A 20,763-nucleotide genomic window follows, 5' to 3' on the forward strand; every position below is an offset into this window, starting at 1 on the left:
TCTATGCAATTAATTTATTATCCTTAATAAATGCAATACTACAGATATCCAAGAGACACCTCACATCATAACAGTGGATCAACTCACAATATGACTTCACATTCTGGCTCACATGGCTTTTATCTTTCATTATACGCACATCAAGATTTGTTTTCTGACTGACACGTTCATCTTTGGTCCATTAATTGTTAGTAATATTGCTGCATTAAAAAGGGAACTATTTTAACCAAAATGTGGTCGTTAATATGGCTGTAGGAAATGTAGGAACTCTAATAAAAAAAACAAACTATGGCAGGTGTGCTTTATGTGAATGAAGGCGGGTTGCCCACTCGTCTAAAAACATCTTTTATTTTCCATGGACACCAGAGGGTCATGTTAGATGTAATTCATTATTCCATCCAGCTGCAATTTTTTATGACACGATTACATTTTGTGTGTTCTGTCTAGTCCTGTTCGTCAACTTGCTTTCTTGCAGATTAATTGACGCTGTTTTCTTCCTTTAAACCATGACACAGTTCATTTCCAGGAGAAGAATAAACTTCACAGAAATGCCTTAGATCTCACTGGAAGGGTTAGTGAAGTGCTACTCAGATTTGGTGGGCTTGACCTCTGACTGGAATTGTTTGTTTATTTATCATGCACTGCTAATGTTGAGAGCTTTTGTTGTTTTATCAAACTACTCTGAACACAGATCTATGAAGCAAAGAAATATTTACAACTTTTCATTTTTGTGTTCCAATTTTTATTTTTATCCAAAATATTTAAGAAAAACTGAATGGTGGCTTATTAAGTCTAAAGAACTATTGCTGCTAATTTTGTATTGCTAAATATTTAGAAATATTTTAGCTGAAGGTCATTCAATATATCAAGTCACACACAGGGGTCAGTTTGAAACTCATGTTCAACAATGTCCGTGCAGTCTTGTTTTGTGCGTCAAACAACCTCTCCTCAGTAAATGTTTGTCTGTGCCATGATGCAGGTCTTTGTCTTCTTGATAGAAAAAAAACCCTACAGCTATTAAACTTTCAACTTGGTTTGATTTTGAATTTGTCATTTTTTTAATAAAATTTTTTCACTGTGGTTTGTGTGCTTTTTGTTACACAAGGAACCTTTTGTCATATCTTGTAAGACAGATAATTCAAACTTCAAATACGCCGAAACACGTCACAGTTCTCTCATGTTTATCAAATGTGGCAGTTTTTATATCAAACAATGCTGATTGAGGTAATACAAAAAGAACAGTCACAATACATGAGAATTTATTTCTAAAACATACTTGAATCTAGATAAAAATAGATAAGAAATACATAAAGAAAAAGTATATTACACTGTTCAAGAGGCTGTATATGTTTTAAGTATGTACAAAGTTCAAAATATACTGAATATGCCCAAAAGTTGCTGTTGAAAAGATGAAAAGAGACTCTGAAATACATAAAATAGACTTTGAACCTTAATTTACAATCTTTTATCAAGACTAATGGGGAAGAAGGAAATAGCAAACTTTTTTTTACCCTGCGAGTCAGTGGCAAAGTAAGACAACATTGTGTTTTCATTATAAATCATACTCTGAGGCAATGTCATATATGAAGACTTTTGTGCATTTTAATCAAAACAAACTACAAAAATAATCCTGGTTTAGGTGAAATGTTCATATTATGAGAGAAAAACCCCGAGAACAAGTTTCATGCCCAAATACAAGAGACCGATGCCATTCAAATTTCAGTTCTGTGGGCATTCATATTTTCATGGTAAAGGTAATTTTTCTTTGCACATACCAAGAGTATCAAACACTGACAGTGACACCAAAATTTAGCATTGCTGTTGTTATAAAAAATGATGCAGCATAATGTGCTCATCTCCCTGTAAGACAAAAACATGTAAACTTTGTATGTCTGCATCAAACTGAACATTGTAGCTCAGAGTATGGTTTGTAAGTCAGTACAAGTATGATTTCAAAAACTGTTGGCTGGGCGATACAAAACACGCAGGGTTTCAGCTGCTATACTGATGCTCCATGGGTGCACCAAAAAAAAAGCAACAACAAAGAGGAGTAGGGGACTGGCAGTGCTTGGTGCTCCTGCAACATCCCATCAGCTGAGATCAGCTGAGGGTTTAGAGGATGCAGAGTAGCAGAGCTGGTTCCTGATCTGATGAGCTGGTGTGCAAGTCTATCCCAGAACAGGACAACTGTAAGTGGATCCTGCTGCTGAACGTAGCTCAGCCATTGTTGTGCTACAATGTATTTCTAACATTGTGAGCCGACTACACAAGTTCACAATCCTCATACTGACATCACAACAGCTTATGGTTCACGATCTCCCAAACCATCCTTCTTCTGAAGTAGGGCATGTGTTTCTGTGAATAAAAGAGAGGTCACGTGAGCCATTTTTAGGCCACTATCATAATGATTACCAGATAAATCTCTGTTGATGCGGTTTGTGATTACCTGTGTGAATAAGATTGGCTTGTCTTTGGTAATGTAGTCTGCATATTTGCATGTGAACATTCCACAGTCACTACCATTCATCTGCTGTGGGATTTCCTGAGAGCAAAGGAGGAATAAAGGATGTTATTGGACAGTCCACAGAGCAAAATGGCTAATTAGCCAAAAAGGATAATAAACTAAGTAACCAACTGCTAAGATTTTACTTTAAAGATTCAATTTCTATCACATTTTAGGGTGAAATATTTCCTGGACAAGTATTCAGCGTTATGAGTGTTTCTCTTCATTTGATATTTCAGATGTGTTCCTGCTCCAATGACTTAGCTCACTTACGAAAGCGTAAACAAATAGACAACAGTAACACAAACAAATCTTGTAAACAACACAGTGAAACGGAGAGATAAACACACTAAATTACTGAACCAAGATCTAAAAAGCCATACTAATGGTGCCTACAGGTCGGACTGTACCTTAAATACAACCAGCAACCAGTCAACTAAGACTAACATTTCCACAGGTACATCATTTTGAAGCTAGGGGACACATTGCTTCCCAATATCCCAGTTAATGGATGTGCCAGTGAAACAAGGCTTTTCCTTCATATGTAGTGCTGGAGGGAGGCTTTTCCCCTCTTAACAAGCCCCATTATTTGACAAAGCATTCCAAAGATATTTTCTTATTTAAATCTACTCAAATACCACCTCTCAATATTTTTTACTCCAACTCTCCACTTTGAAACACATGGTGGTTTTTTGTCTATCACTACTTTGAAAATAACTATGACTTACCAAGAACTTAGGATGGGCTTTACAACCTATTAATGCTATATAACTACAAAAGTGGTGCCCATAAAATAACTGTAAAATGTAAACAAAACAATATCATGAATATTAAAACTAGTCTAGTGGCAACAATGCTGCAGTGTGTTGCAATGTGCAGCACAGACCTGGACAAGCTGGCCAAGGATGGAGGTACTACTAGCTCCAAGAACTATAACCTGGAACTTTCTGCTGATAATGGAAACCTATCCAAAATTTCTAAACTCCTATAGTTTGACAACACAGCTTGACATGACACAACAATGAAAACAGACTACTTAACGCTCATGTGTGCAGGACTTACATGGCGCTTTTTGCTGTGCAGAGTCCAGCCTGAGGTATCCATTTCTTTGCCCTTCTTGTCCTTACTTTCCTGTTGCAGGTATTCACTGGGGAAACAAAAATTAATTACTTTCTTTAAACTTTGATGGCTCATGAAAATCAATTTGCAGGAGTTACATTTAGCTCTCCAAGTATACATCCAATTCACAACCCAATCTCATACTGAAACTTACAACAATATTCTGCATGCCTCATCATTGTTTCCTCCCATAGAATCAAAGTACAGGATTGCCTTTTTGCGGAAATCCACCACCTGAGAAAGAGAGTTGCATAATAAAAAAAAATTGCAATATAAATACAGATACAAGATTGTTACTTCCAGATTCACAATAAGAGTCATTAAGACTTACAGAGAGGCACCAGTGCACCCCCAAGTGGACAGGAACCAACAGGATGTCTTTAGAAAAGATGTCCATCTTTTTGGTCCAGCGGCGGACAGCAGAGTAGCCGCTGCTGCGCAGCTTGGGATAGAAAAAAGTGTTGAACGTATTGACTGATGGCCGGTTGGGGTCCTTGCTGCGCTCGACCAGCAGGTTCATGTAAAAGTTGATCACCTGAGAGATTCAAGAGGGAGAGTTTCAATTAACTGGAGAAATACTATTGTATGTCTCAGTTGTCACAATTATAATTATGGTCAGATTTTTTTTATATAATGATGTGTGCATAACTAAAAGTGTGGCCATCTGGTGCAAAATGAATGCTTGCTGATAATTCACACACATATCCTACCTTGAGGATGATACTGTACTCACCTCATCATTGAGCCAGTTGAGGTTGTTGAGGGTCTGCAGGTCTTTGCGTGTAAGGCTGAGACCAAAACCTTCACTTAATACTTCATGAGAACTACCTCCTCTCAGCACTCTGTTCACATCAGCCTCCATTTCCTTGAAGGGAATATAGCATATTAACTTAACCCTTATAATCACTACATAAGTATTTGTTCCACCAAGTTGTACAGCCTGATCAAAAAATATTTGATCCTATATACTTAAATATTTTGATTATTTCTGATCTTATTGTTTTGAACCAAAGAATGGGACTTAAATAGGAAGGACGGACAGGAAGAAAAAAAAAAATCTTGTAAGTGAGAGCGAGTCTATTTGGAGAGATCATCTTAATAAATTCCATATATGACAAACATTGTGAATGCACGTTAGGATACAATGATCACACCTCTGTGAGTTCAGGGAATTCTGGTTTCTCTTCCAAAGACTTCGGTTTTTCTATCACCAGAGTCAAAGGAACCTCCTTCTCCAAAGGAACGCGAACATGGACCTCCACATCTGGGCTGTGTTGCCCCTCTTCAGAAAGGCGCTGGGAACCAGTAACAACACGACACAGCAGGTTAGTGGGATAACGAGAGTTCGAGAAACAACAGATATGATAAAACTGAATCTGAAATATGGCTTTGGTTGTGCACACCCACCTGTCGCAGCAGCTGGGCAGCCAGCGCCTCCTGCTCTTCTATCTGTCTCCGTCTTTCCCTCGCCCGAGAGTCATACATACTAGTCCTACAGTGGCAAAAAAAGCAAAACATGTTTTCCTCTATTCAAACATAACATCAGTGAATAATGAATACATTTAATAATTAAATTACATAGGAGTGTACTTACAGTTCTTTGATCCATAATTCAGCTTGGAAACATGGCACACTGTAAAGACAGAGAACATGTTATTGTGTGTAAGCTTAAGTCATTGTTTTTACTTCACCTACTCACACTTAAGTGTCACAGACTTAACATGGAGTGTTCATCTACATTCAATTTAAATTTAAATTATGAATTAAATGAACAGCCTTCAATGTCTTTGACCATGCTTGTATAACGTTTAATCATATTACACATTTGTGTTAATTACAATGAAATGTAGCTTGTGATAAAACAATGTAAAAAGAACAACATAGCAAGACTGACTGAAAACAAATACTAACCTTGAGCTGTCTTGTTTTTTACCCTTTTGCTCATTTACAATTATTACAGAGTCACAATCATGAGCTGCAAGAAAAGACAAGGAGATTACAGCACTGAAGAAATACAGAAGCAAGCTAATACTCAATTCACAATGCCTATATTTCCATTAAGTCTACACACAAGTGGGGGAGACTTTTACCTGATGATTGTGTGTCCTGAGAGGAGTTATCCTGCAGAGCAGATGGGGAGGGAGCTGACGTGAGAGTAGCTGCTCTGCCAAAGCTGAGGTCTGTGTCCAGAGACCACGTCTGGATCCCTGGCCTGTTGGAGGCCCCCATTGGGCTGGGGAGGTTGCTGGAGCTCTGGCTAGATATGCCCCTGGGGCTGGGGGGGCTGCTGGGTCCCTCTGAAGTTCCTCCGGCTGCTGACCCAGTAGGGGAAGAGAACTGTAGCAGTCTGCGACTGGTGGTCAGGAAGCTGGTGCTGATGAGAAAGTGACAGGGGTAAGCAGATGAGAGAGTAGACAGTATCTAAATACAGTCCAGCAAGTGATAAAGGAAAGACATGGAACTATCAAAATGTTCCATATAAATGTATGGAGAGTTTGTGATTGCAGTGCAGATTGATATTAATTGCTAGTTGTGTTCCTTGCATGCAAGTTCCAGCAACAAAGCATACATGCGAGTATCCCTCACAAGAGTGAACAAAAGCAGGATTATGCTCCATGACTAGTTGGACCTTTGTACATATACTGATATTCATTTTGTTTGGCTGTTGTAAATTAAGACCTGGTCAAACTTCACCAAATCAGAAATTTCTAACACTTTTGAAATCTCTGTCAACTGTAAAGCTATGCAAGTAAAAACATGTTTCATCTGTCATTCCAGGCTACGCAGGGTGAGCAATTGAAACAAAAACTAGAGTATTGGATAAAGTACCTCTGTTAAGCTTACATGCCTCTGGAGCCCCCCACTGGCCTGTGACTGAATTCTGACTATTCTTTCTTCTGTGCCCCTCTACATAGTTCATTAACAGTTTGAATATGGCATTGTTAAAGTCTACTGCATTTGTATGGATACGTACAAATCCCTGTGTGACCTCACGATGGCGTGTGAGCTGCCGTTGTGAAGGAAAGACGACTGACCACCAGAGACCATGGTCAGAAGCTGCCTATAGACCTCCTTCTCCTCTTCACGAACAGACTGGACAAACACAGAGGAGAACCATGAAGTAAACAAATAAATGCAACAACAGAGTTAGAAGGAATCACATGGTGACTTATTGTCCTGGTGTCTGACCTCCTGTGCGGTACAGCGGGGCCTGGCCCTGTGTATGCGGCCAGATGAGCTGCTGTGTGTTGGGCTCTGCACCACTTTGATGGGGAAGGTCTTCTCATACATGCTGGTGCAGGAGCTGCTTACCACTCCACTAAACAAACTGCAGACACAAAATGACAAAGTGGTAATAAAACATCATCAACAGACAATAACTGATAAGTATAATGATAAATCATACAATAAGCACTTTAAATGGGGAACATTTTTCTCTACAGGTAAAAACTAAGATGTAAGGAATACCTTGGTGTGCCATATGGTCGGAGGTTCAGGGGCCTGCCTAACCGTGGAGAGGGGTGCAATTCAGGGGTGATGGAGGGTGGCAAGTTGAATGAGTGCCCATTTGTTTTTGGCACTTCACGATGTGTGGGACTCATGCACACTTGTCGCCTACAGACTTTTGATCCCACAAAGGACTTCTCATTACGAAAGCATTCTAGAGTTGGAAAAAAACAGTACAATAATTAAACTTCTGTCCAGGAGCTTAAAACCTCTACAAAACACTAGCAAGCTTGATGGAAATGCTTATACAAATCTTACCTGATTTGGATGTTTTCCACTCCAAAGTTGTTGTGGGAGCAGCGAACGTCTCACCGAGAGAGTTCCTTTCAACAATCTTAAACCAAACACATACATGACATGTAATAAAGGCAAAAAAACAATTGTGCCATTTCTACAGTCAGGCCCCCAAAAAATTAATTCCTTACCGGCCTCCCTGCCCAGACTGCTGCTGATGTTGAGGGCTGTGGTTCTCCAGGTGGAGGACCAGGGGAGGCAGGCAGTATATTTCTCAAGGTAGGGCTCACATTGTTCCTCATCCATGTAGCCACACTGGAGCTGTGAGTCTTAACCCCTTCAGCTGCAACCTTGACTGTGTCAATAAAATCACCTTAAGAAATTTTAAACAAACAGACAAAACTGTAAGTAAGGTAATAGTGATTTCATATATCCTAACACCACAATATGTAACAAAGCGAGTGTTTAATTACCCATCCGAGATTTCTTTATTATTAAGCCGTCTTGGTCGATGTTATGTCCGTCTTCCAAACTTAAGCAAAAAAAACAGATTGATGCTGCACGGTTAATAACTCATTCAATCCAATTCGACAAACTGAAAATAAATAGTTTTCTTCACATTATAACAAACGGTTAAAACGCTAAATGGCCAGCGAGGGAATGAATGGCGGTTTTACATTAACAGATAGTCACACTGACTCATACAATAACTTAAAAACAACTTGGGTCAGTTTAGTCTTTTTACACACAGAGACTTTTGATTACACAAGGGAATAACGCTGTTACAGCTCATACCATTCAATTGGTCTTTTCCTCCTCATCTGACCATCTCCCGGTGCCCGGTGTCCATCGGAGTGCTCAGCAGCTGGTACACCATTGCGAAGATTGGCAAAGCTTGTTTCTATCCATTCGTAGATTTTGTTCAACATGGCTCAAAAGTTTTAGAAATAACGCCGCTGTTTTGAAGATAAATCGCTATAGCTGCTTTCAGTCTACCTGCCACTATAGTCAAACCAAATGAAGCTAATGCGCGTCATTCGACTGAGGCAGGTTAGCTGAGGCTATTTCAAGGGCTAACACTCCTCACAAATATCATTTTACTTTCCCACGAAACGAGCTAACCGTTAGCTGGTTAGCTGGGAATTAGCTAGTTACCTAGCTAGCACACTATGCTAGCTAACGTTGTTAGCTACACGGCTAATTTATGGAAGTATGTTTAAATTCCGACAGGAAGGCGATACGTCGCAACCAACGCGTTCGAAAAAACGGTTATCATTTTGAGTCACACCCTAACTCATTTATATTCCCTAAACGTGACTTTAAAATACATATAAACTCGTTGAAGAATATTATCTCCCGCTTCTTCCTCATTCAAAACCACAACATGGCTGAACAGGACGTTCAACCATCGCTCATTGTGATTGGATGACTGGATGCTGTAAATCCGAGTGTACGTGAAAATGACTGGATGATTGTAGACTGGAGGAGACCATTTAATATCACGTCACACCCGCCGGCATTGACTTCTGAACACATTTTTATTTTTATCACATGGAACTATAGACACCACAGGCACGCAGTTGTTTAGCGGTAGTTTACTATCTGTTACCTTCATGCCCTGTGTCTGTCTGTCGTACTTTCACACGAATACATTGCATGTGGAGGATTAGCCGATCTTTGCTTTTCTGATTTTCTAATTATACTTTGACTTAAATAATTACAGGAAGCCGATCTTTAGGCCAAACATATACGATCATAAAGTGTGTTCGCAGATGACAGACAGCAAAAATGCACACCAGGAAAAAGACATGTTTAGTCTAAAAGTTAAAAGCAGCTATATGCTGCATATACCCGTAGGCCATGTTATTTAGGCAACAAGTATAATTTGTCCAATGAAAGTTATAAAATACAAAAAGGAGTATGGTATACACTAGGTATGGCATGGTGTCATAGGCAGCATGTTGGAGGATGACTGAGGAGGCCCAGGCAGATCATTAGTTAAGCTCTGTATTGGCAGTTATAGTGGCACTGTTGTAAAAAGTTATGTAATGAAGTGAATTCAAAAAGAGCAGTTGTCTTTCAAAGTTGAGTTTTCTCAGGCCTACATTGTCATGTGCATATGGGACTCATGCCTTCATAAGAAAAATACTCACTTACACTCAAGTTTTATAGACAGATCAATGATAGAAAAAAGTCTAATTTATCTCTTTAGGAGAGAAAATGTAGGATATTCTCACAGGAAGAAGGGATTTAAGCTCAGCTTTTACCCAGCCATGGTCCTTAGATACCATTATCCAATGTACCCTATCTACAAGGAACAATCAAGTCTTTTATCTGAGGACAAGAGTGCTAGTAAATAACACATCTAGGAACTGCATGATATAGTGTGTTACCAGGTGATTTTATCAAAGGAGAATATATTTAGAATATTATACATTGAGATGTCTAGGCTTAGTAAAACTAAAATTAAGCTTTTGTTCTGTGAAAAGCAGCATAATTTTACAATTTTTCACAAGTAACATAGACTAAAAATAATGGTAATGTAGAGGTGTTAAAGCACATTATTATTAATTCAATCAGAGAGAATCAGGGAGTGCATTCGTACACATTCACCATTTAATAAATTTACACAGTAACACCAGTGCTACAGTGAAATGCAGGGTGCTCTAAAATATACTACATCAATATCATCAAATAAAGGTAATCCAAGGACACTTTAGAAGACCTAGAAATTCATTTCAAGCTTCAAGCTTCAGTTTATATCACACACTTTCTAAAATATATCATTCTGTCATAAAAAAATAAACTTCAAATGTCATGAAATATTGCTCTCAAGCCCTTCCACAAATGCAGGCCTTGTCAAACGTTAGAGTGAATCCATGCATGTATGGCACTGTCATGTTTATATTTAATTATCATGTGTCACCTCTTCAAACCGAGCAAATAAATTTAAATAATAATAAGAGCAAAAAGTACTTCCAACAATCAAGGTTTGTTCCAACTAAATATCTTTCATGAAAAAGTTAGTATAAACCATCTTCATTCAAAATAATTCAGGTCCAAACACACATATCAGACAAATGACATACTAATAATAAGCCTAATTGTTAAATGGAGAAAAAATCAACATATACACCATACAGTAAATATGAGTAACAAATCAAGGCAGAGATGAGTAGCAACATCCCAAATCCAATAAATAACATTTTCAGATGAAAAAGCCAGAAAAACACATCACCTACCCTGAAACTGTTAAAACAGTGGAGAGTAATTCACAGTATGGAGACAACATTGGATATGATTGAAAACACAGAAAAAGACTTGAAGTCTTTAACATTTGTGCTTTCAGTCACTAAATCAACACCCACAGCAATAGTCCAATGATGGGATGACTATACTTGGCATTGTTAGGGCTTTTCGAGTCATGCATAATGTCTTATAGATCAGATGACATCTATTGTTTGCAGATTTGTGATATATCTAGGCAGGCATGGATATGAAGACACCCATACAGCTTCAGGTGAACACTCACAGTATGCTTTATCTACGTTAAATGGAGTAAGATCACAGATCACTGATCACGGTTTCTAGCTGGTAAAGCTGGTAAGCTAACCACATAATGTGGGTTCACAACATGCTAGAGAGGAGGGAAAGGTTATTGACATTTTGGATGTGAATACTGACATATGTCTATGTACATGTACAGCTGTACAAGAGATTCACAAAGTATTTGTATTCTTATCAGTATCAGGCAAAAAATAAAACTGTTACAATTGGAAGCATTGTCATCACAATCACCAAAATTTTAAGACTCTTCATCATGTCTGCCTAAACTCCCGTACTGGTGCATCACTTGTCTGTAGGTAAGAAAGGTAGGGCAATGGTTTAATCTCGTTTTGTTCCAAAGATTTGGAGGAAGAAGGAGAAGATGTAGATGATATCTAGGTAGATGTTGAGAGTGGCGAAGACGTACTCTTCTGGACTCATGGCGTAGCGCTTGTTCCCCATGAGGAGCTGAGTGTCAAATGCCAAAAACTGCAAAAGAAAACACACCAGCAAGTAAGACATCGTTTTGTTTGTTTGTTGTTGTTTTTTTTGATTCAGTCAAAAGTGCAATATATGATTGTTTCTATCAATAATGGCTTGACAGTGTCTGTACTCTTACCATAGTAAACAGTATGGCTCCCAAGGCAGCGTAGGTGGCATCCAACCAGGGTACCTAAGTGGCAAAAATTACTTGATTAGATGTGATTCCGGTATTACACAGGTCCAGTATAACATCTGAATGGACATGATGGTGCAATTACCAAATATCATCTAATTTTAGAGTTGGATCCGCATCAAATCTTTGTCAGACTGTCAATTTACATTCATATTTGATGTAACTATATCCTGGTTGTCTGAAAATACTCCACATTCCAATCTTGACATGACACACACCTGGTGTAATTGCTCGATTTGGATAGTCGTACTTACATATTGAAAGGGAAGGACGAGTGCCAACACCAGTCCAGAGATGAACATGACCATGCAGAAGACAAAGAGCACGCCTTGGTATGATGTCACGTCAAACTGGGTGGAGAAAGCACATGAAATGAAATGTTAATCCAACGGTGTGAAAAGCTGACACATATGAATGATTTTCACTCTCAATCATGCATACAGTATTATCGAATAACATATAAAGTATAGAAATGGAAAAATGTTATTTTTCTGACCTTAGTTTGGAAGCTGAAGACTGTGACCAGGAGACAGACTGCTGCTGTGATGCCCAGACACATCACCACTGACTTGGTGTTATAGAAGCTATTAAAACAAGAAGCATTCAAAACTTACTGATAATGTATCAAACAATTTAAAACAGAATACACCATACAGTTTTATATAGGCCTACATCACTGGCCACACACACAACCTCACATACTGTAAAGAAAATACATTTCTGCCTAATTATCTGGATGCAAAAGCCAGTATGCTAGCTAAGGACAGGGTCTAAAGCAACCGAACACAATGCAAAGTAACACAAGACAGTCACGTAAAACAGTGAGCAAACATAAAAGTGTACCTAGACAACATCCCTGTTATGTAGGACAGCGAGAGGGTCTGTAACGAGAATGACAGTCATGTGAAAATATAGGAATTTGTTTAAATCTCGGACAAATCATTAAGCATTAACTTTTATAAAAACATATTCATGCATTTGTTTTAGATCATTTTAACTGTCAACTTACAATCATTTGTGGAGCGGCAGTTACATATAAACATATATAGCTAATCTATGAATGTAGATCTTTACAATTCTAAACCTCAGTCTATACATAAAAACGGTTTATTAAAAACATAACCAATATCTGCCTTGTACTTACAAAGATGCCAAGCAGAATCAGATTCCATGGAAACTGTCTCCTGTAGGAGTGAGTAAAACATTGGAATGTCAATACTGTGGGTGATGTACTTTTCTGATGTCGTACATTTCATTTGAGAACTCTTAACTTACCTTGGTGTGGAGCAGCAAGACAGGGTCAGATATGTGACAAAGAACACAGCGCTGTAAAACAACAGAAACATTGTTAGATATTTAGTTAGATATGTGACAAACATATGGACCAAACATGTACAGAATAACCGTGTATTACTGACTGGAGACTAAAACCTGCTACTTACTAAGAGGCCCAGTACCACCCAGGGTTGGTTTGGATGTAGTCCTTCACAGGATCACTAAAAGTAACATAGTCTTAAGTAAGTACACTACCCAGAGATTTGTTATCAGAATTACTTGTTCAATATTGTTAAACATGAGAGAAAACTGAAAAAGATTGGACTCACCAGAATGTGAAAAGAGCCACAATAGCGAGAGTGACCAAAAGCTGGATCATCAAGATGGCGTACACCTAAAAGAAGGCAAGTTAGAGTGAAAAAGGGTTGCGTAATTACACAAGTGCTGGTATGTTCTGGTCAGGCCTTTAAAGTTTAACATGGTCACTTCAGGTGAATTATCCGGTGATACACTGCATTCACAACAGAGCTAACATTGTCACCAGTGTGATGATAAAGCTTTTGATACCTTACGGATGAAGACCCTCCTGATGTTGCGATCATCCCAGGTGAACTCTGTGAGCATCTCAACGTCATTGTAGCACGGAGCACTGGTGCCTAGAGAACACATTTATTTAGCGTTTCATTTTTTTCAGCCAACATATACTTATGTAGCCCCATCACCACCACACCATCCCAAAACAGGATGAACATTGTCAAATGTATTTGTTAAAGATAACGGCAAACTAACTTTATGATTAAATGTAGAAGGATAAGGTGTTGTCATACCTGCAGTGGCTTCCTCATAGGTGGGAGGAACCGGTGACACTAAGGCTTGTTCACTGGAGGAGCCATTGGTGGCCTTGTTTGCAAGTGACAGCTGAAAGCACAAAAGATGAACAATTTGTTATCTTTTTGTTTATACTTCATCTCTTTATATTGGAATTGTGTATATTTTGAATATCTGTTATTGATATTTTTATGTGCACTCTTTCCTACTTTGGATAAATAAAGTTTTATCTTATCTTAGGTCAGGATGAACTTTACATTTCCGGTCTTGAGTGTAAAATGTTTCAGATACTACCTGTGTTGCATCTGCTTTAGGTGCTGTTCCCCTGTCTGTCAATAAAGTATCTAGTTAACTAGTATGTTATATGTCATGTTGCAGGAGCTTTTCCATCTTAGAAAATTAAAAGATAAAAGGTTTCAGCGTCTACAGGATCACAAACACTTCAGATGATTTTGTTCCTCTTCAAATCGACTAGCCTGCTCTTGGGTACATTTGAACGGACTCTTCAACTTTTGTCAGTGTTTACATGCCAACTACATGATCAACTGCTCACAATACACACACTTAACCATGTCCAGCACTACAGCTTGAATGACCTGCTTGTACCTCTACCACTTCAACTGAAACTTCATCTCACTGATAGCCTAACCCTCAACTGACATATCAACTGCTCTTAATAATTCACACTTCAGCAGACACTTTCAACACGTTTACAGTGTCCATAACTGCAATTATAGCCCATTACGTTAGAGTTTTGACAGGTTGACACAGATCCTTTCAGATATACTGACGGTAGTTAGGCTACATGTAGCCCCAGTTTGTGCCTCCAGATCATCGGTTTCTCCAACGCCAAAGATAATTAACGATGTTTGAAAACCGCAGGTCGTTTAAAAAGACCGTATCGGGATCCTAAAAGACTGTTCTCACCATCTGGATGAAAAAAACCATGAGAGGCACAAACTGGGGGTTGGCTACAGTACCGTTATCTAGCACGCTTTTTTACCAGAGCTACAGAAAGAAGAAATGGGTTGTCATGGTGACGCACCATGATAAACCCCCCCCCCCCCCCCCAAAAAAAAAAAAAACAGTGACGCATTCCACTCGCATAAACTCAGGTAACACTCAACAGCTGAACACAACAAATATCATATCAGCATGAATGACAATTTACAACAAGTTACAGTTAATAAACTGCTCTATGCGACAGCCATTTAATCCTGCGGGATTTTGAGGCTAGAAATACTTACTGCAGGACACAAGACCAGCCATCATTCATTAAAATGACTAAATCTGGTGGTATTCACAACTGAATAGGCTGCATTGCCATCAAACATTTGGCAATAGTGAGACTAAAAGGGATGGAGTAGAGACACGCATGTCAACTGACTGTTACATAACAACCCAGGCCTCATATATAAATTCCAAATACAGAGCTGTTTATTAACGGTAGACAAAGACGGTAGGATTAACTGAATGGCGCGATTGAAGCAAACTCATACCTTGCCCTGTGTCATGATGCCTGTCTGTCGTCCCGCAGTAGGTTGTCTTGTTCTGTATGCCAGCCGGTCAATGGGGCTCTGGGGTCTGCTTTCTTGGTGCTGTAGTTCTTGCGGAGTTTAGCTAAACTGTGAGAAAGGACATGAGATTGATCGTGCTCCTCTCATTTGCTCAGGCTGAACACCCTCTGACGATACTGTGATGTAATCCCAAAACAACGCAGTTAAGACTCGTGCAGATACCCCTCCCTCACCCACACAGGGATGTTTCTAGCAGCATCCAGGTGAAGCTGCACCATAGAGAAAAGCGGGGACTGTACCACAGCACCGGGAAAAATGGGGAGGGTGGATGCCTCCGTGATGCGCTATGAGGAGAAAGGTCAAGAGAAATCTGGAAATATGGTCTGCAGAAAAAACTAAGAGAGGGGAATTGCATTGGCTAAAATATTGTAACATTTCCAGATTCCAAAAATTGGATCAAATCAAAACGTTTTCTGTGAATTTAAATATGCCTCTTGCATTACTATTACCTGAAACACAGGTGGCCTTTTTTCAGTAACTGTGAACAATTTACAGCTGTAACTTTCAAATGAATTTCCATTATTATCCATTCTGTATTTAAAACAAAAGAATTGGTGCAGAATGAGACTTTAATGCTGAAGATGTTTGTTAATTTTGAATTAATCAAAAACAAGTAGTTACAATCCAGTTGGACAGTCAAAATGTAGAAAATTAAATATATATTTAATATTGTACCATCTTAGATTATTAGGAAACCCCAATTGAGATACTAATAAATAAATATAATGAAACATCAATATGACCAAAAATAGAAATCCCAGTAATAACAAATCAAATAAATGTGAATTATGTGCAATACATACACTTTTATTTAAAAGTGTAAATAAGAGAAAACATCATGTAAATGGTGCAGAAAAAGCATTCAAAGTAAAACTGACCTACTGTTGATTTCTCTTTTAAATAAAAACACAGATGCTGGAAGAAACAACATACAGAAATCAAAGTACTGTGGAAGAAGTATAAGAACTGACATTCAGATACTGGTCTACATGTTAGTCATGACCTTATTTCTTTGGATATTCATTGAGCTCTCTGTAAACTCACATCTTTTCAGGTCTGCTTTTAAACATATGATGGAACTATTACATTACTAATCCTCATTGGGACACAGATGGGTGACATGAATTATATCCTGTCAAACACATCACCCCATCTCCCTATAAGTGGACACAATGATGCAATTGCATGTTATCTGAAATAGTACAATGGAATGATACAGGAGTTTTGGACATGGCTGAAAAAGCTTCCAGCAATTTACTCGACAAATGAAGGTGGATATGGCCATGTTCCCAAAGAATTCCTACACAGACAGGATTAGTAAAAGCCCCCCCCCCCAAAAAAAAACAACAACACAGAAGTAAAAAGGCAAACATTAAAAAAATAATTTTAATCTAACAAAACACTCATTTGATCTCCTTCACTGATGTATTTGGCAAAATGTAGACTTGACAACTCCAGTGGAACTCATGAGGTTTCTACTTTCAGACACACAAGACTGTCACAATACATTTGAAACCAGGCAACCATAAATGTATTTGTGGTCTATCTCCTCAGTACATCTCGCCCTCCCCTCTGGTACCCTCCAGTCTCAGGTCTGTATCATTTCTGCCCAGGGTGAACAGACTGACTACAGCCATCAAAGCTGCCAGCATCATGACTGCACAGCCTCCAAACATGTGTCTTGTGCCGCTGCCACCTTCCCCTCCACCTGTTCCTGATATCTCCCCATGGAGCGCCAGCAGCCCTAGGCAAGCCAGCAGGTGCAGAGGCAGCCGGAACCAGGCCAGCACACCAGCCCGCTTCTCCTCTGGGATCACCCTGCCCTGGAGAAAGCTGACTGCAGGGAAGTAGAGGCCACAGGCCAGCTCCAGCAGCAGGAAGGCCAGAAAGGATTCATGAGGTCTAGGCTGGCCTGGGGTAGTGGAGAAGGTCAGCATGAAGAAGGAGAAGAAGGCCATCAGCACAGCTAGGCAGAGAACATGGCCAGGCTGTAGACGGTAGCGCGTGGATGTGGCTAGGCGGTACAGCAAGGAGCCGACCATGCTGGCAGCCATCAGGCAAGAGAACACTATCCCCAAAGGAGGCCCATGAGGGTCTAGTACCGGGGTCCACAGGAAAACAAAAATGTAGAGGACACTTTCAAACAGAGCCTGCACTCCACCCAAGAGCATGACTCTCCTGTCTGACAGCAGGCAGCGCAACCCATCATGGCAGCTGCGTGAGAACCGGGCCCTCGCAGACAAACGGGTCACACCTGCATTGGAAGTGCCATGAAGCAGTGTTTGTTTGTCCCCTTCAGCACTGTCTTCGGCCTCTTCCTTGCCCCAGTCTGTAAGTACCACCCAGCCACAGCACACCAGGCAGGGGACAGCCAGGAGAAAGGGAGCCACCGGCCCTAGGTGGAGCCACTCAGCCAGCAAGTTAGCCACCAGCCCTGCTCCCACAGCGAGTCCGTGATTCCAGGTAGCAGCTTTGGTAAAGGTGCTGGGGATCCACTCCTTGGGAAAATCGTGGACATCTACATGACGGTGCACATACCAGGCTTCAAATGTGGTGGTGAGCAGGGATGTGGACAGACCCCCCAGGACACGTCCCACAATCAAAACAAAGTAGTCTCTGGACAGCTTGGTGAGACAACAAGCAGAGTAGGACAGGCAGAAGAGAAGACAGGTCTGTCTGCGGCCCAAGGCTTGTGGGAGCCAGCCTGAAAAAGGAGCAAACAGAACACAAGAGGCCAGGCCACACACATATAAGATGGCTATTTGGGATTCCAGGAAGCTGTAGTGGCGGTACAGTTTGTAGAGGTAAGGACCCTGGAGCCAGTCTGCCCACAAAGCCAAAAGGTATGCCCGGAGGAATATACTCTGGAATCGACGGAAAACTGGGTTGGCTACGGCAGTAGGAGTAGACTGAGGTGGGGTGAGGCGGCGTGCTGTGAGCTCGAGGCCAACACACAGGGCTAGCAGGAAAATGATGGCAAAATATGCTGTCACCAACATGGTGTGATAAACTGCACCCACTTGAGGTCAAACCTGAGGTCCTGGGGCGTTTTCAACTAATTTCTTTCTATTTCCCAGCACCTGTGGAGAGACGAGGTGATCAAGTATTATACAGAAAGAGGAGTGTTCACGTTACCAGCGAGCAATTAAGCTAACAAGTTAGTAATTCGAAGCTAATCAGGCTAATAAGCTTTTACTTTTAGGAAGTTAGTTATAGCAACTCGACAGAAACGTCATTAGCTAGTGACGACAGTATACTCCTACATGCATGAGTGACGGAAAGCTTTATTAATGACAATTTAATTTAGTCTACTTAAAACACGTGGTGCTGTAATGTACCTGCATGCTATTGTTATTTAGCTAAGGCTAGCCTACAAGCTAACCTGCTATTAACGTCAAGATAAAATCGTTGTTGACTTGCGTCACTATCCTACCATATGTTTTTCAATATACTGTATCATATTATGCGATATATCTTACCGTGCTGTTTGATAGCGGTCCCATATTAGTTAGACGACGTACAAAAGTGATAACATAAAACATAACTGATAAGATATAGGCTTGTGTGTATTCAGCAGCTAACAGACCATTCACTTCCGGGATCCGGGATGTATTATTTCACCACAAGGTGGCATCCTTACTTTGCTTTTTGATTTCCAGGGGTTGGAGAAAGTTGTTTCATGTTTCCAGACATCCCGTGTTGCAACTTTCTCGGAGGGTCAGTCCATTTTTAAGGTTGGATTTTATTAATTTACTAACAGTTCGTTATTTGAAGGAAGAAGTTCCTGAAAAATGCTTTGTAGCTTTTCCATGTTTTCTGATAAACTCGGCATGCAGGCTCCAACATTGTACAGTACAACATGATGTAATGATAATCAGTGGTGGAATGTAACGGAGTACATTTACTCAAGTACTGTACTTAAGTGCAATGCAATAACGTACTTGTACTTTACTTGAGTATTTTCATTTTATGCTACCTTTTTTACTTCTACTCCACTACATTTATTTGGTAGCTTCAGTTACTACTTACTTTGCAGATTTAGATTATTAATACAAAATATATTTCAACCAATAAATTATGATATATTATGGGTTAACCTACCCAGCAGTATATAAAGTAATTCAAATTAGCCCCACCTTTACCAGCTGCAACATGATGTACACATTAATGCATAGCTAATTATAATTCAGTAAAATCATATATATGATTCTAAAAAATGGGCCATTCTGCATAATGAGTACTTTTACTACTGCTACTTTAAGTATATTTTGATGTCAATACTTTTACTTACTAATATTTTAAATGCAGGACTTGTAACAGTATTTTTACACTGTAGTATTGCTACGTTTACTTAAGTAAAAGATCTGAATACTACTTCTACACCGATGATAATGAACTATGTTGCCTGGATTTGTAGCTATGAAGGTGATCACTCTTCCAAGTGACTCTAACATGCACACAGAGTATACACCTGTGTTAATTAATGACAAAGTACATCTAACTTTATTCAGATGTGCCAATGTTAGTTTTAGTTGCAGAACTAATTTCTGAGATCCATACAGTCTTAACTACACAGCACATATTCTTTAATGCATTTTGCTTGAATGGACACAAAAGAACGACGCACACGCAGAGTAATACATAATTCGAACTTTATATCATTATATCATTTATATTTAGGAAGAGAGATTTACAAAATGTACAAGATGTCCTCAATCAGCCACAATCAAACAAGCAAACAGTGAGAGGACCAATCAAATAAGATCTCTTACCCAAAAATATCTCTTGTGTTTGTATGACAAACATTGGGGGCAGAGGAAGGGTGCATGTGGAGTGAGTGCTGGTGATTTCAGGGATTATGCTGGTTGGTTACATCATCTGATAGCAGGAAGTGTGTCAAAGCCGTCTGAGAATCCCTACTACATATTCTTCCGTGCAAAGCCCCCTTGGCATGGCCAAACCCCCACCTAATACAGGAAGGTCAGTACATTCTTCTTTAAACCGAACTCATCTGTCCGATCCATCACACCAGTTCAGTCATTGATACAAAGACATTGGGGTAACATAATATTTACAGCAACAAAAATAAACAGAGGAACTACGAAACCCAACATGCATGGAGCGTCTCCATCAGTCCAGATGTGATACGATATAGTGACGCAGACACAAGTTTTTGTGAAAACATAAAATGCCATTGACTTATGAAGTTGGCATGTTTAAACCTGTGGCGTGCCAAATGTTTTCTGGAAGATCAGTCAAAAATAGTAAGAAACAGAATGTATTCTATTGTGTGCAAGTGACACATTAAAATAGTGGTCTCATTCAGTACTAATGCAGATGGTATGTTTGTGAAACAGTTATACACAATTAGCTTAATATTTCAGATTTCTCTATGTATTATATACAGATTCCCTTTCTCTTAAACACAAACTGACACGTAGTCAATCATCACTAATGGTCCCTAAGTAATAACTGTTTGGATCTACAATATCTGTCTC

The 20,763-nt window shown here is 39.5% G+C and overlaps 3 protein-coding genes across 3 annotated transcripts; all 3 read right to left on the reverse strand.

The window, feature by feature from the left end:
- Positions 1 to 1,332: 1,332 nt before the first annotated feature.
- senp1 (SUMO specific peptidase 1) lies at positions 1,333 to 8,292 on the reverse strand. The gene is made up of 18 exons (XM_070910793.1): positions 8,159 to 8,292; positions 7,837 to 7,895; positions 7,555 to 7,736; positions 7,388 to 7,463; positions 7,091 to 7,283; positions 6,812 to 6,950; positions 6,597 to 6,715; positions 5,713 to 5,996; positions 5,534 to 5,597; positions 5,217 to 5,255; positions 5,030 to 5,114; positions 4,777 to 4,917; positions 4,356 to 4,487; positions 3,954 to 4,157; positions 3,777 to 3,856; positions 3,566 to 3,650; positions 2,447 to 2,542; positions 1,333 to 2,355 (listed from the first exon to the last, which is right to left on the reverse strand). The coding sequence occupies exons 1-18, from the start codon at positions 8,290 to 8,292 to the stop codon at positions 2,293 to 2,295; spliced, it is 2,175 nt and encodes a 724-aa protein (XP_070766894.1). The 3' UTR covers positions 1,333 to 2,292.
- A 2,956-nt stretch (positions 8,293 to 11,248) lies between these two features.
- On the reverse strand, positions 11,249 to 15,202 carry LOC139289233 (protein lifeguard 2-like). Its single transcript, XM_070910789.1, has 12 exons — positions 15,188 to 15,202; positions 13,688 to 13,778; positions 13,428 to 13,516; positions 13,190 to 13,254; positions 13,028 to 13,081; positions 12,861 to 12,911; positions 12,730 to 12,769; positions 12,429 to 12,466; positions 12,082 to 12,169; positions 11,840 to 11,935; positions 11,529 to 11,582; positions 11,249 to 11,398 (listed from the first exon to the last, which is right to left on the reverse strand). Exons 1-12 carry the CDS (start codon positions 15,200 to 15,202, stop codon positions 11,249 to 11,251), a joined length of 831 nt encoding a protein of 276 aa, XP_070766890.1.
- Positions 15,203 to 16,636: 1,434 nt separating this feature from the next.
- Positions 16,637 to 18,817, reverse strand: mfsd5 (major facilitator superfamily domain containing 5). The gene is made up of 2 exons (XM_070911089.1): positions 18,745 to 18,817; positions 16,637 to 18,345 (listed from the first exon to the last, which is right to left on the reverse strand). Exon 2 carries the CDS (start codon positions 18,262 to 18,264, stop codon positions 16,816 to 16,818), a length of 1,449 nt encoding a protein of 482 aa, XP_070767190.1. The 5' UTR covers positions 18,265 to 18,345; positions 18,745 to 18,817; the 3' UTR covers positions 16,637 to 16,815.
- Between the last annotated feature and the right edge of the window lie 1,946 nt (positions 18,818 to 20,763).

The sequence above is a fragment of the Enoplosus armatus genome, chromosome 8 (genome assembly GCF_043641665.1).
Source record: "Enoplosus armatus isolate fEnoArm2 chromosome 8, fEnoArm2.hap1, whole genome shotgun sequence".
Taxonomy (NCBI): domain Eukaryota; kingdom Metazoa; phylum Chordata; class Actinopteri; order Centrarchiformes; family Enoplosidae; genus Enoplosus; species Enoplosus armatus.